The sequence below is a fragment of the Stomoxys calcitrans genome, chromosome 3 (genome assembly GCF_963082655.1).
Source record: "Stomoxys calcitrans chromosome 3, idStoCalc2.1, whole genome shotgun sequence".
Lineage (NCBI taxonomy): Eukaryota > Metazoa > Arthropoda > Insecta > Diptera > Muscidae > Stomoxys > Stomoxys calcitrans.
This window is the reverse complement of record NC_081554.1, coordinates 43,759,382-43,784,924: the sequence shown is the minus strand read 5'-3', so window position 1 is coordinate 43,784,924 and position 25,543 is coordinate 43,759,382. Positions and strand designations below refer to the sequence as shown.

The following is a 25,543-nucleotide window of genomic DNA, read 5'->3' as shown; positions in this document are numbered from 1 at the left end:
CTTATATCTGTTTGTAAACGTCAAATGTTTTACCTTGGCGCACGGGTGTATTTTACAGTAGCTATGATAGAGATGTGAGCGTGTCTCTAATTAGTCATGTCGCGTGAATAAAATTATTTCGTAGGGAAATTATTGGGTTGCCCAGTAGTAGTAGTAGTTGCGAATTTTTTAAAGAAAGTAAATGCATTTTTAATAAGCAAGCTAAAAGTAACAGCTGATAACTGACAGAAGAAAGAATGCAATTACAGAGTCACAAGCTGTGAAAAAATTTTTCAACGCCGACTGTATGAAAAATCCGCAATTACTTTTTGGGCAACCCAATAAAAGCCATGGCTCTATCTCTGGTAAAATTCAACCGATTTCCTAAAGAGAAAAACAGATCTATTGAATTAAGTAAGACATTCATTGCAATTACACAGTGTAAGAGGGATTGGTTGTAAAACACAGTCACTTGTTTATGAGTTTATATAAATATAAACCCAGCGGGAGTGTTCAGGAGTAAAAGCTGCTTATATAATGCCTTATTTTAGGGACGGAAGACACCCCAGAGACCTTCTCTACTCCTTACAAATTTACCAAGGCATGTCTAAAAATATAAGGCCATCACTTCCCATATCCAAAAGTATGACTTACAGAAGGCTGTATGCCGAAGGAGGTTTTGAAGGTGTAGGACGATAAAAAAAACAAACAATAATGCTCTCTATCAATATTATTTGAGGGAGGCATCTTATTCGGCCTTTTTCAATTCTATAAAGGAAGTCTGTCAAATAAACCTATTTCAAGTCTACATTAAGTTTAGTAAAACTCCATAGACAAAAAAACTCTGTGGAATTTTAAACAAAAATTTTTATTTTTATGTTAATTTAATTTAGAATTTTTGATTTTATAGCAAATGTCGATTTTTCGATTTTTATGAAAATTTTATTTTTATATTCAATTGTGTCCTAATGGGTTTTAGAAAATCTCCTAAAATTGTAGATTTAAAAATTCAAAATTCCATTTAAAAGGAAATTTCAAATAAATTTTAGATTGGGGGAGTCAGGTACATGGCGCTACTCTAATTCGGACCATTCTGCTGTTCTGCGGAGGGATGGTGGCGCCTCGAGGCGCTATACCCGACTGATTAGGTCATGTTATCAGAATGGATGAAGAAGCTCCAGCAAAGAAGTCTTTTGAAGGCACCGGGTTTGCCTTGTGGTACACGCAAACCGGGAAGACCAAAAGCCCGATGGAAAGTTCAGTGGTTGGAGACACCTCGAAACTTGGTATCTGAGATTTTAGAATGAGCGCAGAAGATCGAGGCGCTTGGAACGCTATTCTACAATTGGCTAGTAGAACAAATATTCTGTCGTAGCCAATTAAAGCAAAGCAAGGGGCGGCTGGTGGTAGCATGAATAGAATATAGAAGGAACCATTGTTTGGTCTTTGAGGCTAATAGATACCGACACTTGGGAGTTGATATGATGCCAGAATTAAGTCAACTTTGAAGACAATTAGGGATTATGTGGATAGCATGAAGTGCCTAAAATGATTTTTTTATTGCTAAGAACACACAAGCCGATTACTGCCCTAGCACGGGATAGCTGTGAGCACCATACAGACTGGAACATTGAGCTCCAATTTGTGTGGTGTTCATTGCTGTCACGAGAAGCTTAGCAGCGAGCTACCGAACGCACCCACATTTTGCGGATAGTAGAATGCTCCATACGGAGTAGCTGCAATTGCAGAAGCGGACAATCAGCTCTATCGAGCTGGGTCTAAGTAAGAGGCCGGGCGGCACCGCTTCTTGCACAAATACTGAGTGCCTATGATGCTCGATATAACAAGGCTAGTTTTTGACGCCTTTAAATAACCAATGGGCAACCTGTTCCCGCGGCAATCGATCCTTTGGACCGGACAGAGCTTTCTGACCTATAGGAGCTGCCTTAGCTCCATCCCATGGCAGCCGGTTGTACGTACCGGATTGTCCCGATGGAGTCCTTCATGGGCAGGGGCTGCCGCCTCAGTGTACAACACACTGCTACAACAACCGCCTTAGCTATAAGCCCTTTGAATTTATTTTTTGTTTTTTTTTTTTTTTTTTATGAAAATCCAATGTGATAAGAAACAATTTGTTTGTAAAAATGGAGAACACTTTGCCAAACAAAAGACGATTTACTGACACCCGCCTATCTAAGTAATCGTCAAACATGAGCGATAAGCTCTTCTGCTGATTGCATGTTGATTAAAAGATAAGTGTTTTTTGATTTTGTTCTTAATTTTTTTTTTATATTTATGTATGTATGTATGTTTTTGTATATTCTTGTTGGGTAATTTTCTAAGGTTTGTTCTTTGTTCTTGCCATGTGTCTTTGTAGATTTTATGGATGTTCTTGTATACATATATATATTAATTTAAATATGTGTTTGAAAATAGAGATTTATACATATACATAGACAGGTCCAATAACTGAAAAACAGCATGTCTTTACAGGTGGTTGATGCTAAAGAAACGAAAAATGGCATGATAAGCACCATCTTTTTTATGTTGAAGAAAATAGTAAAACAAAATACACACATCACCTTGTTCTGCATAAGAGCGGCACATCTTCAATGTAAGAACTTAAAAGAGAATGTGTGTGTGTGTTGAGTCAACTTTATTAAGTTGCCCGCACAATGGGATATGAAACTCTTATGCGCATCTAGGGGCATGTAGTCTATCAAACAAAAATCTTCTATGGAAAATGTTGACAATAACTTAATGCTCATAAAACTAATATTTCTCTAAAAAAATAAAGAAAACAACAACGATTCATTAAAAAAATTTACACAAGAATTCTCAAATGAATGAATGAATGTATGAACTACAAAGAGTAAACAATACTTTAGCAGTTGTAATTCATTAAAATCTCCTACAAATGTACATTTTATAAATAAAATGCTAAATATATATATATTTGTATTTATATTTTTTTATATAAAACAAACGATTATCATTAGTCCTTTTTCTTGTCTTGTGCAGATTTCGGTTTGGCGTTTGCCTCGACGGCGGGCTTATCCTTGAGAGCGGGTGTGGTGCCTTCCAATTTCTTTTGGGCGGCCTGCTCTTCCATTTCACCTGAGAAGCCAAATTCATTGACACGCTTAAGATCAACGCGATACTGCCAACGTTGATAAAGGAATACAAAGAATATGATGTCATCACGGAAGCATCCCAATCTGTACATAGTGGGCATTTTTATAACAAAAGCAAAGATGTCGTCGATAAATGTGTTCAAGAATTTGTATGTCATCATACGCCAAGGCATATGGGCCACGGACTTAAGCTTATAGTTAATAAATAGTTGGGGTGTCATCATAATAAAGCCGAATGTCAGCAAATAGCCGTACAGCATATTTAGAACAAAAGAGTACCAGCCCTTGTGTTCGTTATACACCAATGAGTAGACAAAATAACCGATGAGCAGAGGAAAGCATACCCATCCTAAATATTTGAAAGCTAAATTGTCATATTCTTTGGTAGCGCTTTCCGAATATGATCCTTTGTCTTTGAAAGAAATTTTGGGAAAAATTCCCAGCAACTTGTGGTCGGTGTTGTAGTTAATGTCCACCACTTTGTGTATCTTCCATACTTCAATGCCCAGACCAATGAAACATGAAACGCGTATCATAAAATTAGTTTCATTATCCAATACGTAGAGCAGAACTATGAGTGATTGAAAGACGCCAAAGAAAACCGAGCGTACTGAGAGGCCTTCAAGGGACTGACGATTATTCCAGAATTGTATATCATTTTTAAAGGCCAAGAGCTCGAAAACAGAATGCAGTATGGATATGGCTATAGTCAAGCCCAGAAGGTAGATGTTTGTTTCCAGCATGGTCTCCTTAAGAGAATCTTGATCTTCATCGGATTCCTAAAACAACAAAAAATATAAAATGTAAAATTATATTTTTTTTTTACATTTAATATGTCTGCATGCAATTTACCTCTCCACCACCGGAAGCCATTAGTTCGCCCAACATATTGCCCGCAAATTTATTCTTCATCTGTTGCGCAGCATACAGCTGCCATTTGAACATGCCTATGGGTTGAAAGGTCAAATGCAAGGGCAATTCTGGTGTTGTTTCATTTATGGGATAGTATTCACGTTGCAAATTCCAATAGTCATTTATAAAAACAATCGGCAAATAGGTTTTGCCATTATCTACAAATTTAACAAATTCATCCAATGGAGGCGGCACTGTACCCTGGGCCCAATTTGTTTGATCCACCACTAGATTTAATGTCAAATTCGGATGCCAATGCGACACTATGGTATCCTTCAAGTTTACTTGTGCCAGTTCAAAGGCCAACTTTTCCTGTTCACTGGCCAAAAGATTATAATTCCTATTGACTCGTATCTTTTTGAATTTATTCAATTGTCTTGTCTGATGTCCCATCACACCATTTCGCGCGAAATATGGCGAATTGGGATCGGGCGATTCACCCTGTTTTGTTACGAAGACATGTAAATATATGCTGCCATTGGTCATCAGCTTTGGTGTGGCTTTCACATTGACATGATGATAGTAAGTACCATCGCGATTGGGACCTGACTTCCAGTCACCATAAGTTAAATCCTCCTGAAGCCACAATAAATTTGACTTTTGTTGGAAATTAACTTGATCAATATCGTCAGATAGCCAGACATGTAAATCAAACAGGGTGCCATTCTCAAAATAATTCCAAGCATGTATTTTGGGACCAGCGGCGGCAGGTGATTTTTCATTAGCATTATTGGCAACTGGTTGCCCTCTTCTAAAGAACGACGACACAAAGTAGATAATAAGTGCACGCAGAATTAATGACTTTGTCATGGCAAAGAATGATTCCATTTTTGATTGTGGTGCTGCCTGCTGTTGACCTTGGGGCTGATCACCTTCGGCGGGAACATCTCCATTTGCAACAGCGACCTGGAATAGAATAGGAAAAAAAGAAAAACATTAAAATTGAAAATCCATAGAAAAAACCAGTAAGGAAAGGCAAAAGTCGGGCGATGCCGGCTTTATAATACCCTACACCTGCACTATTGGTACAAATTGGGAGCTATATCTAATCTGAACTAATTTTGATGACGTGCTTCCCCCCGAACACTTGGCCTCAAAATGGGATATCATATTATTTTTGTACTCTCAACTATCTTTCATTTGAGTTGCATTTTGCCATGATTGGTCCATAGATACCGTTTGAAGGGTTTTTGGGTGGGGCGGTCCCCCCAAATGCCCAAAATTTCGTTAATATCCTACAACCCATCTCCGAGATCTGGCATTTTTGAAAATTGGGATAAGGGGGAGCCGGTTTTCAGGAACTCCTTGCTACTTACATACTCATTTATTGTTTTTCAATCCATGTCTCTAAGTCGGTTTAAGTCTTTTATCATATCAACACCAAAGTTATCCGTTATGCGCGAAAACTGGACTATGGCGTAGAAAATTCTCCAATGTCTCGTTGTCTTCCCTACATGCTTATCACACGCTCTAATTTGCCGAACCTATTCTGCATAAATCCGTCTTATATCCTTTGCGTACCCTAATAGTTCCCTTAGTATTATCCTCGTTTTGTCACGATCTGCATCACCCCATAGGCATTCCGTCATCCGTGTCACTGTCTGCATGTGTTAAGGCTCGCGCTTCGCCCATGCTATTAACTCGAACCTCATCGCCTAAAAATGCTTCCTATGCAACAAGTTTGTCAACGGCAGTTCTCTGGCCCTATAAACAGCCAAGGGGTTTGCCCTCTCATTCATCTTACTCCGCTTTGGGAAACGGACCATAGATGAAGCAGATTGTGCTGTAATCAGAATCTCAGAACAAATTCCATGGTTACGCTCCAACATCTTTGGTGGCCTTACCGTCCTGGTTGAAATTGCCCTAGTGGCCAAATTACTGTCCTTAATGAGTTTCAAACTCGACATCTTCGAATTGACAAGGTACCCTCACATGACCTCCGTGATTGAAATAATTGTCGCCTTTTGGACCATGCTACGGTTAGAATGCCGCAAGTAGAAGACGATCTGCGGGCCCTCCATGACTCACTCAAAAATTGACTGTACAAACTATGCGTCCTAAGGGAAAATCGGCCTAACTTCGTAAAAAAAATTAAAAAATTAAAAATCCTTCTAAAATCAAAATTTCAATTTGCAAACTTTAAATTGGCTGCATCTCCTAACATTTGCGTCATATAGGAAAATGGACCTTAATTCGTGACTCCATCAGAAAATGACCTTGAAATCCATCAAAAATCCTAATTTCAGCAAAAAAAAAAAAACCTGGCTGTATCGCCTAAACTATGTGACTTAGATGGAAATGAGCCTTAATGATTCCATAAAAAATTGGAACTTTTATCGAGTTTGAATTCATGACTCCAAAATGTCATCGAAATCCATCAAAAATCGATCTTTCAGCATAAAAACTTTAAATTGGCTGTTTCTACTAAAGAATGCGTTCTAAATGGAAATGGAATGTGAGAAGGCTTCCGCTGTTCTCTATTCGTATCAGAGGCTTGTTGGCAGTTGTTCTTGTTGTTGTTGTAGCAGTGTTTTGTACACTGAGGCGGCATCCCTTGAACCGGTACGTACAACCGACTGCCATGGGATTGTTCGCAGTAGATGGGGTCTGTGGCCTAGATTGATGCACTGGCTGTAGTCGGCGGTGGTGAGGCCGGTTCTGACATATGGATGCCATGTCTGCTGGCCGGTGACTGAGTACGCGACGTATGTGCGGAACATGGATAGGGTGAATAGGGTGGCCTTGATATTTATAAATGGGGCTATGAGTACAATTGCGACCAGATCCTTGGAGGTGTTGGAAGGGATAAAGCCGATTGACTTTAACGTCAGAGAATCGGCCGAGAGGACACTGTTAAGGTTGTCGCAGCTTGGTCAAATTCGGAGTCTGCCAGCCAGACATACGGGTATACTCGACGGTGCTTTTGCTGACCTGCGGACTGACTACATGACGAGGGTGGATATTGTGGACATCAGGTTACAAGTGATAATACCTACCTTGGCGGAGTAGCAGAAAGGGCGGTTACGGTTTTGGGATTTAAATATCTTAACAGATGGATAGTGGGACCGGTTGTGGAATACACTGCGCGGAACTACGATTAGATGTCTCTTATCGGATGAGGGACGATTACAGTACCTTCCAGGGGAATGTTTTTGCGATTGCCAGGGCAGCGGAGTTGGTATTGTCAAGGAACATGGACCGGTCGGATATTTGCATATTTAGTGATAGTCAGACATCGCTTAAGGCCCTTATGGTTGCGAGCATAGGATCTAGAACGCTGTATCAATGTCGTCTCTCTGGAGTAACTACATAGGCACCACAGGGTGGCCCTGTATTGGGTCCCTTATCACAAGGATGTGACAGGTAACGAGAAGGCTGATTTGCTTGCAAGAGGGAGTGTGAATATTCCCACGACACGATAACGGATATTCACTCGCCTCTATCACATATTTTTTTAAGGGGTCCGGCTGCGTTATAAGGAAACATGGTTTAGCAGATGGAACGCATCAGCAGGTTGTGAGCATAAGAAACAACTATGGGACGAACGCTCCAGCCGTAACATAGATGCGATTTTATCGATGGAAAGATTACACCAAGGAACAGTCATAAGAATTCTAACAGAACACAATAAGCTAAGTACACATAAGAATAGCATTGGCATTAGAAATGATGACATTTGTCGCTGGTATCATGGAACTGACGTCGCGGAAGATAATTATCATTTTCTTTGCCTATGCCCGCTCTCAATTCATAGTAGGAATAAGATACTAAGCTCTTTTTTCTTTCAGGCATTGGAGGAGTTATGAGGACTGAATCCAGGAAGATTGAAGTCTTTTGTCGTATCGTCAAAGTGGTACGAGAGGATACAGTGATCAATTGTGAAGCAATCAGGGACGGCTTCAGTAAATCCAACCAGATCGAAGCGGGAAGCGGTTATTGAAGAATCACTCTGGGGACTGTGGAAGTCTGTTATTTATTGTTCTATCATCATAGTCGTCAATCAGTGGAGTTTGCACTTAATCTACCCAGATCGGAGGGAGGAAGGCTTTTGAGGAATCACAATGGACCGTATCGGGCCTCGGCGGATTCTAGGATATTTAATGTCCGGTGTCAACCTCATCCAACATAACCTGACCTGGTTGGAAATGGGCCTCAATTCGTGACCCTATGAATAAATTCTAACATTTTTCGAAATTCCATAAAAGCGAAATTTTACTGGCGGCAGTGTCTCGCGCCCGAATTCAGTTATTCGATACGAAACCTCTTCTAATCCAGACTGATTTGTTATTATCGACTCGAATATTCTGCGATGTTATGATCGCTTTAATCCTATGTTCACTATTCCATCGCCCTAAATCTCATAGTTGCAGTGGCTGACGTCATGTTAGATCTCCGAATTCAGTTATTCGATACGAAACCTCTTCAAATCCAGACAGGTTCGCTGTAATCGCCTCGAATACTTCGCGATATTATAAACGCCTCTATCCTATGTTCACTATTCCATCACCCTTAATCTCATAGTTGCAGTGGCTGATGTCATGTTAGATCTCCATAATCTTAAATAGCGATACGAGAACACACTGCCAATCCCATGGCAGCCAGTTGCATGTACCGGTTCGACGACCCATAAATAGCTACTGTCTGACTGCCCTTACAGGAAAACATCTACCGCCCATAGCATCAGAACTTAACTTCCCACGGCAAAAGTGAAATCACTGCACATTGGATCCAGAGTTACTGCAAACATTGAAAAATCTAAGTTACGGTTAATGGATGAAAATCAATTCTTATGCAAATTATATGAAAAGACCATAGCCATTGCCGTTTTTTCTATGGTTTTCATGGATTTGTCACGATTTTGAAGATTTTTGCAAAAAGAGAAGAAGGTGAACTTCTGAAAACGTGGGGTAATACTTATGAAATGATAACTATAGGACACGTCATACAATCACGTGATAAAAATACGAAAAAATTAAAACTATAAAAATTTTGAAAACAACTACAAGTTGGTTAGATTTATTACTAATGAGAATGGAAATCATTTTGAAAACGTCTCAAATCGCATGCAATAGATAAAACTTGGTAGCATAACGCGGAACTAATTGCTGGCTAAGCATTAGCATTCAAACTTCAATCTCAATTAGCAATGAAAAAAAAAACAGCTTCCAATTTATGAACAATGCCGCCTTCCATCCAAATCTGAGAAAATAGAAAAGTTAATACTCATGCCTATGTATCTAGAAGTTGATTAATTCAAGAAATTGAAGTTTATGTAAACCCAGAAAATATGACGTAAACTCTTTATATTTGGCTGACATGAGACTCTTGACAAAAACAAAAAAAAATACAGAAGAACCAAAAGGAAACCAAAATCTAAACTAAGGATTTTCTATTTTTCCCCTCATTGATTTTTCTGCATCGTTATGATGACCAGAATGCGTTCCAGTTGTAATGCAAGTGTCCATTAAAAAAATTTTCATTAATATGCCCTTATAATTTGGTGTTTTTACGCATATCCATCCCTTGATTTTATATCATCCACAATTGGGACGAATACGTGTTCATTATACCATCCATTTCATTGACCTTAACATCGTTCTAACCAATTTTTATTCACACACACACACACACATGCAAGCTCAAGTGTTCACTTACCTCATTTCCCGCATCTTGCGGTTGTTGCGCTTCTGTGGACATGATGATAATCTCCTTGTAGATTTAATTATTACAATATCTCAAAGTTATTCAGGTTTCATTGGCGAATTTGCATATTTCGTTAATGCAAAATGTAATTGTTTATTCAGCAATATTTTCTACAATTGTTCTATTGAATTCTGAACAATTCCACCACGTTGTCTCTGGTCGGCCTTTTTGCAGCTTTTGTAGGAGCTCACTTCTCTTACAACTGGGATTATTGTTTCTCTGTTGATTTGGTTATTGTTGACAATAACGTTATGTTTTTTATTTTATTCTTTATTAAGAATGAAAACGCGAATCTTTAAAATATTCAATTCAGATCATACGCATATAAAATCTCTTCTTGATAAAAAAAAAATGGTATTCAACCAATCGCTTTCATGACAGTGGAAAATATTTTTGTTCTCTAATTGTGGTTAAATTCAGTTTGACATAAAGTGGTGAATTCACCAACATATGTTTGCAAAAATACTTAGTGAAGTTGGTTGTAGGTGTTGTAATCCATTGGCACTTTTAAGTTGTGTTGCCAACCATAAGAATGGGAAAAATTAAATTGCCTATAGGTACAATTAAAATGTAAAGCCTGTGGCCGATCAAGGCGGATTTAAAAAGGTGGTCTCAAATCTCAACTCTATTGGGTTGTCCAAAAAGTAATTGCGGATTTTTCATATAGTCGGCGTTGACAAATTTTTTCACAGCTTGTGACTCTGTAATTGCATTCTTTCTTCTGTCAGTTATCAGCTGTTACTTTTAGCTTGCTTTAGAAAAAAAGTGTAAAAAAAGTATATTTGATTAAAGTTCATTCTAAGTTTTATTAAAAATGCATTTACTTTCTTTTAAAAAATCCGCAATTACTTTTTGGGCAACCCAATATATTAAGATGACAGATTTTTGTGGTATGGCTTATTACACCATATGATTTGTGGTTGTTGTTGAGACCGCCCTTAATTCTTTCGCCATAATAATTTACCAAGGTGGATTAATGAAGGTGGTCTTAAGATAAATTCATTTACAGGTAGGAGCAGTTGGCCAACAACGAAAAACCGAGGGCACTATCTGTCAAAATCAGTGTTTGGTGCAACTCTGATACTGAGTATATCACATTGTTTGTGTGTGTTTTGGCTCTTAACTCAATATAAAGCACACACACAAGTTGGTCTCATGCGAACAGCTGTTAACAACCGGCCGGGTTTAACGGTATTAAGATGACAGATTTTTATTTACATTCTCTTTGTTGTTATCTTCTTTCTCGCATATTCTCAGCTCATGTACGCAGACGTATACACACACTCACACAAATTTCTTTGTATGTGTTGGCAAACTAAACGTCTATCAGCTTACTAACAACATGGCGGATTGCACCATATGAATTGAGGTTGTTGTACAAATGAGACCACTATAAATTGTTTTGCCATGCGAAAACTCGTTGTCGTTGCTGTACTCAGCTGTTTGCGGTACATTACCTGTAAATGAATATATCTTGGGTGGTCTCACGCGAACAGCTGAAAACAGTCGGCCATTTTTACGGTATTAAGATGTCAGTGTTGTGTTAACATTCGCAGCAAACTACCCCATTTTTTGCACGTTCTCTTTGTTTTTGCTTCTCATATTCTCATTTTACTTGCGCACGTACACACACGAGGGTAAGTTTCTTTGGCTGTGTTGAGAACAATGCCAATTTTGAATTGGCATCTTGATGACGAGATGGCGGATTGCACCATATGATTTATGGTTTTTGTGCAAATGAGACCACCTTTAATTGTTTCGCCATGACAACGGAAATCGGAAGTGCGAGCTGTAAAGTGCATATTTGACAAAGCATTAAAATCACGTTTACACTAGAGCCCAAATCCACTTGATTTGAGATAATCTCCAAAACACCCATAGAAAAGCTGATACCAAACGTGCTTATTTAGTACCATACGGCATTGTTAGCAAAGCAATAAAATATAAGTATCCCGCTCGGCTTAGAATAGCTTCCTGAATTGATTTAGCTATGGCCGTCTGTCTGTCCATTGTTGGCAACACTCCTAAAGAAAATTGTGTATACGTGTCAGCATGACATAACTACCAGGTAGTGTACTGTAAACAGCTGAGTACAATTTTTTCTCGCAAAGGTTGTGTGTGTGTATTATATTTAAGAACTATAACACACAAACAACGAAAAATGGCGCAAACTAGTAACATACTCAAAATCAGAGTTGCACTGATTACTGATTTTGACAGATAGTGCACTCAATATTTTGTTGTTGGGCAATTGTCACTACCTGTAAGTGGATATATCTTGCAACGAGGTTTCCCATACATTTTCAGGATTCACTAATAGAATCTTGATACATTTTCAGTGTGAGCAAATTTATTTATTTGAGGAGATTAGCAGCAAATTGCCTTCGAAATTCAAAAGAAACGCTGCGTTTGTATTTAATACCGGTTATTATTAGTAGTTTTGGACAGCATATTTTCTCAACATTTTTTTTCAAATCTAAAAAATCGTTTCACTAATTTAATTACTGACCACAATATATATGCTGAACACAATAAAAATGCATATCACAATAAAAACGCAGTCAAAAACACCCCTGTTGACATATACGAATCACTTGAATCGGATTTTGGAGATAATATCAAATCAAGTCGATTTTCGTTCTAGTGTAAACATGGCTTAAAAGAATTAAATGCATATATAAATACACATCAGAGCAAAATATGTGAAAATTATTTAATTTTAATTTTATCTCCATATTTTAGACTCCGATGTAGTAGGTTAATTAAAATATGCTATAAAATGCCTATATGACTTCGTAAGATTCCATTATTTAACAAAAAAAGGAAATATATTATTCATAATTTTATGGTTAATTTTAAACCCTAAAATCTTTCATTGGGTTATCAAAATGTTACAAAATTTACTTGTATGGCAACGCGACTATAAGTATTAGAACGTCAAAAAAATCCCGCCATCTTGGAAATTTCCCTTTTATTTTCCTTTTTAACTTTTGAACAGCATTTGACTGCACGTTTCTGAAGGTAAGAAAATTTTTAATTCTAATTTTGTGAAATTTAATAAAGTTTTATTATTTCAAACAAATTCGGCTTTTGTGAGTTCCACCCAAAATAAAATTGTGTTAAAACAGAATGAATTTTGATGGAAAAAAACTGCTACAATTGTTGCAAAGACCATAAAATAAGAAACAATCAACATAACCTTAAAAAAAGCAGCAGTTATAGTGGAACACGTCGCAAATGTGTGTTTGAAGTAATAAACAATACCTTTGTTTGCTGTGTTTTTAGTTTGTGTATTCATTAATATCGTAATTTTGTTTTTTGTTTTGTAGAAAAATGCAGATCTTTGTCAAGACCCTAACCGGTAAAACCATTACCTTGGAGGTAGAGCCTTCCGACACTATTGAAAATGTCAAGGCTAAAATCCAAGACAAAGAAGGTATCCCACCAGATCAACAACGTTTGATCTTTGCTGGCAAACAATTGGAGGATGGTCGCACCTTGTCAGACTACAACATTCAAAAGGAGTCGACTTTGCATTTGGTACTCCGTCTTCGTGGTGGTATCATTGAACCATCTCTGCGTATTTTGGCTCAAAAGTACAACTGCGACAAGATGATCTGCCGTAAGTGTTACGCTCGTCTCCATCCTCGTGCCACCAATTGTCGCAAGAAGAAATGTGGACACACCAACAACTTGCGCCCCAAGAAGAAGTTGAAGTAGACTATTATAATACCAAGGCATCATTCATTGTCGCTTCAAATGCTGTGGGAGCAGCTGTCAACAAGCTCCCTTATTTTCTATGTAAACATTTATTTCCCGTTTTTTTGAAATAGTTTTATTTCTTTGGACTTGAGACGAATAAACAAAGTTAAACTGTACAGAAATCCAATTATAGATGTTTTACATAGAAATTTGTTTGTTTTTTATTCTATAAGGGGTATTGCATGAAGGTGTTAAGGCAGCTAAGTTAGCTTGCCAGTGCGGCAACACAAGGATTGCTTTGCACACCATTACTTTATGTACTAGTCGCGGTCTCAACCAGACCAAGCCATGTTGTAGGATGATCCGGGGGATTGGGACCTATCGAAGACTTTCCAAACGGTTAACCATGCCAAGCTTTTTGATGAAACCACCAAGTCCATACTACCAGACCTAAGACGGATAGCGAATCACTCTAGAGTGAAACAGAATTCACGAAGATGAGGTGATATTCACGATGCTACGTTCACGGCTTCAGGCTTTTGCGTTGATGACATCTGTAATTTAAACGTCTTAATACTTATTGCACTTAAACAAATTTTCCAAGTCACCTACCACAAAATAATGATTTTGTTATATATTGTTCACTACATGGACAGCGGAAGAACATCAGTGGTCTTAACTTTCCCAAAAAGTGCTACCCGGCATGCGATAAATATGAGCATCACACAGGCTGCAACTTTGAGCTCCAATCTGTGTTTTCTTCGTTATCACAAGAAGCGTAGATGGGAGCTATCGGGTGCGTCTACAGATTACGGATAGTGGAATGCTCCATACGAAGTAGCTGCAACTGCAGTCGCGGACAATCAGCAGTACCGAGTGGAGAGTTTCAACAGACTTAAATACTGAGTGCCTATGATGCTCGATATGACAAGGCCAGTTATTGGCGGCTTTAAATAACCAATGGCGATCGGTCGTAAAGACCGGAACGAGCTTGACGAGGATCGCAACCTCCACATGCAAATTTGGCTACAACAACAACAACTATTTTAAAAGTAGAAACAAGGTCCTCAAGACACTTACTGGTAGCACTTGGAAACCTTTTTGGCTATATATAAAACCCTTGACCAGTAGTGTATTTAATCCCATGGCAGGCTGTTATACGTACCGGATTGACCTAAAGGAGTCCTTCATCGGCATGGGCTGCCGCCTCAGGTTACAACGCACTGCTACAACAACAAAACAGTAATGCACAGTATTAGTGCGAACGCCACGCAGATGAAGAAGGTCCACACTAGCCAGAATGCTGCTCTCCTCAATACTCATTAAACCAGTATTAGACGCATGATAGCCTATGACGCTGAACGCCTGGGTTCGAAACCTGGCGAAATTTGTGATGCACCATGCCATGTAAAATCTTATCCCCAAAATGGGAGTGCACTGCGGCACATTCTTCGGACCCGGCTATAAAAAGAAAAAATCCCTTATCATTGAGCTTAAACTTGAGTTGAAAATGGGCTCTACAGGTAATTCAAAGTATATATTTTATTTTTTATATTAAACTTCAGTTACTGGTGTTTATTGGACGATTTCTTTTCTTATATGGTATATGGACCAATTAGTATCAATCCCATGGCAGCCGGTTGTACGTATCGGATTAACCAGATGGGGTCCTTCATCGGCAATGGTGCCTCAGTGTACAAAACACTGCAACAACAACAACTACCAATTAGTTTCAAGAGCGAAAATTATTGTTAATGCCTACACAGTGTGTAATGTCTTCATCCATAATGTGGAACAACTAATTCGACATGATGAATTCAAACTTTAGCAACTAGGAACTGAGGCTGCTGCATCTGCCATATCGTAGTTGACCCATAAATACTCTGTTTGGCTTTGAAAGTTTTCGTTTCTCCAATGCATTGGGTGGCGGGTGTTTTTCAAGAATAAGATACCATCAACAACTGTTAAATGCTTTCGCCAAGCTTTGCAAAGAAATACCATTTATTGATCAGAAATAAACCTGTTCGATCATGACATTTGTATTGTTGGGATTGATGCTTCTAGAACAAAAAAAGATTGCCTACGCAATATTTAGTGTCTGTTCAATATTTATCAGCTTTATCTCCTTATAGAGATGGCTCACCTTGTAGACTCGTTGAACAGCGAAGTTCCGCCAATAAGTCCATGCAGGTGAGCCCACTTTGGTACTGTTTACCTCAGGCATTATTCGTTTTCTTGCGATTAGTGATTAGCTTTGTTGGTTTGCCTTTTGACGAGTTTTGTTTTTCTTTTTCATAAATTTTTTGCTTAACAGTAGCAATAGTATCGGAGGGGTCAACATCCAATGTAATTGTTCTACCATCTACACTTTTTACAAAGATCTGCATATTAAGCTAAAGATGGAATAAAAATACCCAAGCCATTAAAAATGACTTTACTAATACATTCTCCTCCTCAGTCTGACATTCACTTAGAATGATTAGCTTTTTTACATTTGCTAACACAGAGTTGTTCTATTTCGAATTTTGTTCAAAGAGTCAAAGTAGACTAAATAAGGAAAGGCAAAAATTTCTGCCAAAGAGGTATTGCCCTGATCAACCTATATAGCTCTAAATGTCATATCCATTTAAAGTGTTGAAGATATAATCAACTTCCCTTCAAAACTTTTTATATTAGTTTTTTCATTAATGCAACACCAAGTTGATTATTACTCAACCACACGCGTGTATGTAATTCTACCCATAATGATCTGCCTTGAGAGTATAGAGATAAAGAACGGCAAATGTCAAAAAAGGAAGCAAATGTCAAAACTGCTGAGTCGTTTATAATGGTGTTGATTTGAATTTAACAACTCTTGCAAAATTACAATAAGTTAAAAGAGTGTATATGTGAGAAAAGTGACGCTTGGGTAGATCGGCTAAAATAAATTTAAAAAAATGTGTATGTGGTATAAGTGACGCTTGTTTAAATCGCTACATCTTGTATATCCTGCATTTCCACAAGTTTTTCGGAGCTCAACTTTCGGTAAGTAATAGACAAATAAGAACTTAAAACAAAAAAAATCAACAAGTAATAGCATTAAAGTAATGAATTTTAATACCATACAAAGAACTACACAAATATTTGGCCATACCGTTTCATATCTTAACCCTCAATAAATTATACTATTCTTAGGGTAGACATATTGAAAAATGGATGCAATTTAATTGTACTTGCACGAACGTTAGAAGCCACAAAGTGTGCCCCGTTAGCTTTGATTGCCAACAAAGAGTCTAGTCTGTTGTTGTAGCCATATACTTGCATGGGGGTTGCGATCTGTGGTTCTCTCTGTCGAAAGAAGGCATTTCGGGTGCCTAAACTCGATCGCTAGGTTTTGTCTGTCCCTACTGTGGTTTCCCAATATTTTCAATTGATTATGAATTCAGCCTATGATTGTTATGTTACATAACCTAACTTTTGGCCGCAACATAACTTTCAATGCTACTACAAGCCAAATCAGTTATGAATTTTGATTATTGGGAGCCTAAAGGCCACCGTAGATCACAAGTTAGCATGTCCGCCTATGAAGCTGAAAGCCTGGGTTCGAATCCTGGTGAGAACATAGGGAAAAAACTGTCAGTGCTGGTTTTCTCCTTATATTGTTGGCAACATTTGTGAGGTACTGCACTATTTGGTATGGCAGCCATCTAAAAACTTCGCCCTAAGAGGTGTCGGACTGAGGCACGCCGTTCGGGCTCGACTATAAAAAGGGGATTCCTTATCTTTGAAACTTGAATCGGGCAGCTCTCATTGATATGTGAGAAGTTTGCCCCTGTTCCTTAGTGGAACGTTCATGGGCAAATTGCCATTAGCAGGGGCTTAAACACAAATGTGTATTGGAAGAGCAGTTTATATACCAGATATGTCAAACAAAAGATCAACGTTGGTTAATGAAGTAATGAAATAACTTTAAATTCAAAATATCAGCTTTAACAGACAATGCGTTCCATAAGATCTCCATCGATTTACATATATGGAAATTTTTGTAGTGGGTAAAAAAACAAAAATGCCAAAATAAGTTAACGTGGACAAACTATCATGGTGGTTATTACCGTCGTTGTTGTTACCACATACATAAAATGTGGAAGTCTTTCGGGTCGACGCAGTCCTAGTTAACGACGTGGGCTACGAACGCTCATTTCAAACTATGGAAAAGCAAAACGGTCGGTAGGGCGACGAAAATCATATGGGAAAATACAGATTGTTAGAAGACGAGCCTATTGCTGAAAGGAAGTAAGCAGGAGGTCAATATAGCTTTCGGTATCATGATAGGACACATATGACTACGAGCTCACTTATGCAAAATCGGTGCGGCAAGTGATATCATGTGGGGAAGATGATGAGACATTGGAGCATTTCCTATGTCATTGCCCGGTTTTTGCGGTTAACAGACATCGGTACTTTGGTGGGGACACAATACCAAACATGAAACAGCTTAGGAACGTGGAATGGAATACAATTAGGAATGTCGTAAGCAGTGTTGCCACTCAAGAAAATGATATCCGACCACAATTTAAGAAAAATCTTACCAAAACCGATAAAAAACCACCAAACGTATTACGTTTTTATACCCTCAACCGAATAGTTTACCATTTTGCTATTCCATTTGCAACCTTCACACAGATCTCCCGATAAGAAATCTTGATTTTACAAAGTCGTATTTTTTGTCCCGATTTCAATGAGCAACCATGCCGAGTTTGGAAAAAGCGATCAGCCGATTTAAGTGTTTGAGCCCAGAAGTGCGCTTTACTACCCATATTCGCAGTTACAGTGAGCTGCATGGATTCTTCAAGATTTGAGTATGGACCAGATCTGAACATATTTGTATGCAGCTGCCACATAGTCCTGTTTTCCAATTGAAAACAGAGAACGCACAAAAACCTCATTTGTAAGAGCTCCCTTAATACCTATACCAGTTATAGTCAATATCAGAACTTACGCCCTTTTTAGTAAACCGGTGAGACTCCTTGTAATAGTATTTGGACCCTCGACATCAATAGTTCCATTCTGCACTCTTAACGAATACACCGAAACGACAAGAAGTGATTTAATTTTCAGTTATCCCCGGCGATTTTTAATTAACTTGGCATTTATGTGTTGGAAAAATCTACCAAAAATTGAGGTCAGCCTACCAAACTACCAAGAGAATAAAAACCTACCAATTTCGTAGGAACCTACCAAAAACAGCAACAATGGTCGTTAGGAGCACAAAATTTTTTGTGTGTTTTTAGCATTTAGAGCGCACAACAAGCCGATTACTGGTTTAGATGCATGCCCATAGTCGGAGGGGGCGGATTTATATCCGCACATTATTTTCAACCTAACCTAAACTAAATGGGGAGGTTTGCTATACTATAACTAAATGGGGAGGTTTGCCATACTATAACTAAATGGGGAGATTTGCTATACTTAGCCAGCTTCTTTAAAAAGCTGTGTGCTTCCGATGTATAGAACCGAATAAGGGAAACGTGTGCGTATGTTGGTCCATTGTATTACAAATAAAGATGATCAACTGAAACTCGGTGGAAATGATTTTCGTGTTAAAAGGTTATCTTCGAAACTTTCGGATTATAGGATATATCTTCCGAAGTGACTTCTTGATGATATAGAAGGCATACTTTTCATCCCATTTCTATGAATTTTGAAATAGTGGCTTATATAAGCCTACAATGTATCTGTTATGGGCCTATTCCGGTTCGAATTCTCAAAACGCTAACAATTGTTTTGCCTATATTTTTTCTGTCCATGCCTTTTTATGATTTGAAATCACTTGAGGTTGCTCTTACTATAGAAGTATTGTATGATAAGAGTAAGTAGTCAACGTTGCAATGTTTGCTAGAAATTAGATTTATGTTTCACGTTTTCGAAAAATGGCCTAATTGCCTTCCTTTTTTATACCCTCCATAGGATGGGGGTATACTAATTGCGTCATTCCGTTTGTACCACCTCGAAATAAGTGTCTAATACCCCATAAAGTATTTATATTCTCGATCATTATAACATTTTAAATCGAACTATCCATGTCCGTCCGTCTGTCGAAAGCACGTTAACTTCCGAAGGAGTATAGCCAGCCGCTTGAAATTTTGCACAAATATTTCTTATTAGTGTAGGTCGCTTGGGATTGTAAATGGGCCATATCTATCCATGTTTTGATGTAGGTGCCATATTAACCAATCTTTGGTCTTGAATTTTTGAGCTTCTAGGGGGCTCAATTCTTATCCGATTTGACTGAAATTTTGCATGAGGTATTCTGGTATGATTTCCAACACATAGATTTCCTATTAGACTTCTTGAGCCTCCAGAGGGCGCAATTCCTATCCGATTTGGCTGAAATTTTGCATGATGTGTTTCGCTATGACTTCCAACAACGGTGCCGGTGTATGGCCTAAATGGGTTGATAACCTGATATATTAGCTGCCATATAAATCGATCTTAGGTCTTGAGTTGTAGAGCTTCTGGAGGTTACAATTCTTATCTGATTTGCCGAAAATATTTTGACTTCCATCAACTTCCAAATTTTGCGTGTTGTGTTTTGGTATTACTTTCCACAAATGTGCCAAGTATGGTCTTAATCGGTCCACAATCTTATATAGCTGCCATTTAAACCGACTTTGGGTCTTGACTTCTAGAGTTCGTAACTCTTATTCGATTTGGCTGAAATCTTGCATGAGGTGTTCTGGTATGAACACCCCAATAACTGTGCTAGGTATGATCGAAATCAGTCTATAACCTGATATAGAAGTCATATAAACCGATCTCCCGATTAGACTTCTTGAGCCTCTGGAGGGCGCAATTACTATCCGATATGGCTAAAATTTTGCATGACGTGTTTCGCTATGACTTCCAACAATGGTGCCATGTATGGTCTAAATCGGTTGATAACCTGATATAGCTACCATATAAACCGACCTTGGGTCTTGACTTGTAGAGCGCAATTCTTATCCGATTTGGCCGAAAATTTGCATGAAGTCTTTTATTTTGACTTTCAACAACTGTGTCAAGAATGGTCTTAATCAGTCCCTACCCTGATATAGCCGCCATATAAACAGATATCCAGATTAGACTTCTTGGGATTCTAGAGGGCGCAATTTTTATCCAATATGTTTGAACTTTTGCTTATGTCGTTTTGGTTGACTCAAAAACGGCTGAACCGATTTGAATGACAATTTCACAGATGATAGAGATAGTAATCTCAAATAAAAGGTCTTTGGGAGTTTACTACGAATCTGGTATACACATGTGGGACAGAGTTTGGGACCGGCCCTTCCACTAAATACCCTTTAACAAGAAAGGTATACGACAGTATAGTTAGAATCTAATGTTGATATAAGGATTCAAGTATCTGGGTCACGTCCTGCCATTCAGCAGGACATGTATATTACGACAATAAAGGACTCAAATAAATTGTCTTTTGTGTCTTAGCGTCGCACCCAATATAGATATCTAATGAAAGGTATTTAAGAGTAGAATACAAACTCGGCATACAAATTTTAAACTATAAAAACACTACCCAACCGGGAACTTACCACTTTAGGCAATATGGGTACCAAATGAAAGGTCTTTGGAAGTTGACTACGAACCGGTCCTCCTACTTAATACCCTTCAATGGGAAAGGCCTACGACAGTACAGTTCGAATCTAAAGTTGAAATAAAGATTTGAGTATTTGGGTCACGTCCTGCCATTCAGCAGGACATGTATATTACGACAATAAAGGACTCCAATATACTGAGTTTTGGGTCTTAGCTTCCGGCCATCACCTTCCAATAAAAACAACACCAAACTGTCATGTAGGACGACCTGGGTACTCAAACGAAAGAAAGTGTCAGAAGGTAACACCCTCCCTACATCCTTAAAAAAAAAGAAATTAAAAATAATTATGAAGGCCGAACAGGATAGAATAGGACTGCAGGCCGATCAGGATAGAATAGGATGCCTTTGGTAGTAGAGTACACTTTTTGCCCTCAATTGGGATAGACACAGGAGGACCTGCGGATCTTAACAAATGTGGTATCCCAAGTTGTAAATTGTAAATATGATTTTGAATGTAGCTAACCAAAAAAAAAACAAAAAATTAATTAGTGTGGTTCTAAACGAGACGACTAGCCCCGAATATCTTGATAGCCACCTTCAAAATGCTTGACATTATCGGGCTCTGTAGGAGTTGAGGCGGCTGCATTTGCCAGAGCGTAATTGAGCCAGAACTACTCTGGTTTGCGGGGGGAGGTCAATTTCAGGTGCAATGGGAGGCGGTCGTTCTCAGGGGACATGAATGTATGAATGTTGTGGGGACCTGCTTTATATGCGGTTTGGTCTGGTTCTCTCTTGTAGCGCTGAACCTTACGCTCTAGTTCTTAGGGCTTCTGGGTAGTGGAAACCTATCCACAATATGATGATTTGGATGGTCTCTGGGACAACAGCCCAAAAGTTATAGCTTAGATGACATGTAGTTATGACGGGTAGGATCTTTGTTTTCTGGTGGAGGTGGACCATGTGAGAACTGAGAAGACAGCCCGTCGCAGTTCAAAGGGCGGCATTCTGATAGATCTGAATATTAATCCACTGCGTGTTACAGAGCTGACGAGACCATACTGGTGCTGCATAACTTTAGACCGGCCAATTGCTTTGTAAGTGGTCTTCACGGTTTCTTTGTCTGCACCCCATTTACTGTCGGCAAGTGACTTGATGACCTTGTTTCTACTTTCGACTTTATTGCAAATTGCTGTGGTATGTGGGGAGAATGTGTAAGAGCTGTCAAATGTGATGCCAAGTAATTTGGGACACTTGATGGTCGGAATAATTTCTCCATCGACCATCACAGTCAGCTCGGCATTCAACTCACGCGGAATTGTAGTGAACAGAGCGGTGAAGATTTGGTGGCAGATATCTTCAGATTTCAAATATGAGACAAGTTCGTTGAGGCAGGCGTTCAACCTATCGCAGATGTCAACAATGGGTGGGTGGCCCTGTTGCAATGATCGTACAATCGTCCGCATATGATACGATCTCTATGCCGTCTGGAGTGGTGGAATGGAGGATAGGTAGTGGTTAAACATTGCCGGAGATATCGGCCCGCCTTGTGGAACTCCCTGTTTCACTCTACGGTGCTTCTATTAATTACTGGCGACCACACAGATAATTCGTGACCCAGCGTTTCAGGCCTGTCAGAAGGGATGTGTTGGCAATGTGTTTAAATAGTTTGGCATGGCTGACCGTGTCGAATGCCATCGATAGGTCTAGTGCCATGAGGACCATCCTATCACATGGCCTGGGCTGACTTAAGCCACGACAAATGTGTGCGGTGATAGCATGCAAAGCAGTTGTTGTGCAATGCAGGCTTCAAAATCCATGTTGATGCTCAGCGAATGGAAATTCTCCTACGAGACTCGGGAGGAGTAATGCCTCAAGCGTCCCAACTTTCTCCATTTTCTTTATCTGATCGGTTGTACAAGGCGTTTTGGGAGTTGAAACCATTCATTTCGTCTTATCTCCATTTACTGCCAGACCCATTTTCACTGACTTTCTTTCGATTCTTTCAAAGGCGGCACATACTACTTCCGGTGGCCGACCTTTGATATCGATGTCGTCGGCATAGGCGTAGTACATGTGTTCTCTTGTAAGTAGTGTGACACATCTATTCACATCAGCTTCTCGTATAATCTTCTCCTGCAGGATGTTAAAGAGATCACACGATATGCTGTTTTCTTGTCTGACTCAGACAGAATTTCCCCAATAACCTCCGACAAATGCATATCGGTGACAATGGCGCCACTTTGTCCCGTGGACAGTTTCCCGGGAAATCTGTATCAATAAGTAGTCCTAGTGTTTAAACATTAGACATTGTCCATACATTCTCTGACTTCTGAGAATATCCCACCGAAATAGGTATCGAGAAAAGGATTTTACTTAGCTTAGAGTCCTCCCAGGATTTGTTCCACCCAGGATTTGTTCTAAGCCTTTCTCAGCGCACCTTAGTATTTTCTTAGCTCAACCTTATAGACGTCCCAATCGTGTGGTGCCCTTGTGGCTTTCGAACTGTTAAAGAGTTTTTTGCAGCCCTTCCTGATACCAACGAGTTATGGGCTGTCGCTGTTAGTCCCTTGGTTAGGCTCTAGGATACGATGACACTAGCGAGTCATTGCCTAGCGTTGCGCCGACTTAATGTATTGCGCAAATATATGGTCTTCCCGGGATATACTTCCCCCTGTTATGGATATGTCCTCTGAAATACGCGAATACATGCCCTCTTATAATCACAGCAAATAGAGCGTTGGACCATATATCCCATACTGCCAAGCGATGCGGAAATCCGATAGTGGGGTCCTTAAAAAACCTAATCAAAATACATTCTTATGGGGAGCTGGCTGGTCCCAATAGCGTCAATTGTCATTAGGGTCGTTGGGTAATCGCGATGTGACTGTAACGAATCCGTGTTCTCTTCGTCGTTGGATAAGGAACCTGAAACTCATAATCACTGAGAGCGCTATTGGTGAAATGATGGCAGTTTGGTGTAGTAGGGCCCGTATATAGTGTCAATGCTCGAAACCCCCACTAATCAGGACCATCGCCGTGGGCACAAATACCGTTACCTAACAGCATGGTTAGGTAATGCCACCGTAGTTGAACGCCTAGGTTCGAATTCTGGCGAGACCATCAGAAAAAATTTTTCAGCGGTGGTTTTCCCTTCCTAATGCTGGCGACATTTCTGAGGTACTATGCCATGTAAAACTTCTCTCCAAAGAGGTGTCGCACTGCGGCACGCCGTTCGGTCTCGGAAAAGAAAGGAGGTCCCCTATCATTGAGCTTAAACTTGAATCGGACTGCACTCATTGATATGTCTGAAGTTTGCCTCTGTTCCTTAGTGGAATGTTCATGGGCAAAATTTGCAACAGCATGGTAGCTATTTTTCTTTCATTTTTGCGTATGGGCCGGTCAACATCCATTGGCACTGTTCTACCCATTAACTAAACAAGTAAAAGGACCAAACTCGGCACGGACGTCGAGTGGTCAAATGAATACAATTCACTGTTTAAGTTATTAATACAGAATTTTGGTCAACATCGTAGCTATATCAAAATATAGACCGATCTGAACCATATAAGGCACGCTTGTCGAAAACCCCAACATAGGTCACTATGCCAAATTTCAGCGTAATCGGATAGTAAGTGCGCCTTTTATGGGTCATAGACCTTAAAACGGGAAATCGCTCTATATGGTAAGCTTTATCCAAATATAGACCGATTGGGGCCATATTGAATTGTAGGGCCTAACACAGCTCACTGTGTCACATTTCAGCGAAATCGAGTAAAAACGCTGCTTTTACGGGTCCAAGGACTAAAATTTGGAGATCGGTATATTGTATATAGGAGCTATATCCAAATATAGACCTATCTGAACCATATAGGGCACGGATGTCGGAAATCCGAACATAGGTCACCATGCCAAATTTCAACGAAATCGGATAGTAAGTGCGCCTTTTATGGGTCATAGACCTTAAAACGGGAGATCGCTCTATAGGGCGGCTATATCCAAATATAGACCGATTGGGGCCATATTGAATGCCTATATTGTAGGGCCTGTCACAGCTCACTGTGTCACATTTTAGTGAAATCGTGTAATAAACGCTGTTTTTATGGCTCCAAGGACTAAAATTGGGAGATCGGTATATATAGCAGCTATATCCAATAATACCCCTATCTGAACCATATAGGGCACGGATGTCGAAAAGCCTACATAGGTCACTATGCCAAATCGGATAATAAATGCACCATTTATGGGCTATACACCTTAGATCGGGAGATCGGTCTATATGACAGCTATGTCGAAATACAGGCCTATGAGGGCCACGGATGTTGAACGGTCTAACACTACAGTGCAAAGTAACACCTTATTATCTTCATTTTTAAAGCCTGTTGCGTGATTTCAACAGACAGACGGAGGGACGTACATGGCTACGTCGTTGAAGATTTTTACGACGATCAAGAATATATACACTTTTTAGGGTCGGAAATGGATATTTAAATGTATTGCAAAAGGAATGACAAAATGAATACACCCCCATCCCTTGGTGGTGGGT

At 39.3% G+C, this 25,543-nt stretch overlaps 2 protein-coding genes and 1 long non-coding RNA gene across 4 annotated transcripts; 1 reads left to right on the top strand and 2 right to left on the bottom strand.

Moving 5' to 3' along the window:
• Window positions 1–2,616: 2,616 nt before the first annotated feature.
• LOC106091624 (putative lipid scramblase CLPTM1) lies at window positions 2,617–10,138 on the bottom strand. Its single transcript, XM_013258204.2, has 3 exons — window positions 9,681–10,138; window positions 3,966–4,931; window positions 2,617–3,892 (listed from the first exon to the last, which is right to left on the bottom strand). The coding sequence occupies exons 1-3, from the start codon at window positions 9,720–9,722 to the stop codon at window positions 2,975–2,977; spliced, it is 1,926 nt and encodes a 641-aa protein (XP_013113658.2). The 5' UTR covers window positions 9,723–10,138; the 3' UTR covers window positions 2,617–2,974.
• Window positions 10,139–12,642: 2,504 nt separating this feature from the next.
• On the top strand, window positions 12,643–13,617 carry LOC106091625 (ubiquitin-ribosomal protein eL40 fusion protein). Its single transcript, XM_013258205.2, has 2 exons — window positions 12,643–12,749; window positions 13,058–13,617. The coding sequence occupies exon 2, from the start codon at window positions 13,062–13,064 to the stop codon at window positions 13,446–13,448; it is 387 nt and encodes a 128-aa protein (XP_013113659.1). The 5' UTR covers window positions 12,643–12,749; window positions 13,058–13,061; the 3' UTR covers window positions 13,449–13,617.
• Window positions 13,618–13,642: 25 nt separating this feature from the next.
• Window positions 13,643–15,888, bottom strand: LOC106091621 (uncharacterized). 2 transcript variants are annotated; one of them, XR_009397595.1, is made up of 4 exons: window positions 15,574–15,888; window positions 14,596–15,510; window positions 14,043–14,456; window positions 13,643–13,984 (listed from the first exon to the last, which is right to left on the bottom strand). It is a non-coding gene; the product is annotated as an uncharacterized LOC106091621 (long non-coding RNA). The 2 variants fall into 2 exon arrangements; XR_009397594.1 differs by having other exon boundaries at window positions 14,043–15,510.
• Window positions 15,889–25,543: the final 9,655 nt, after the last annotated feature.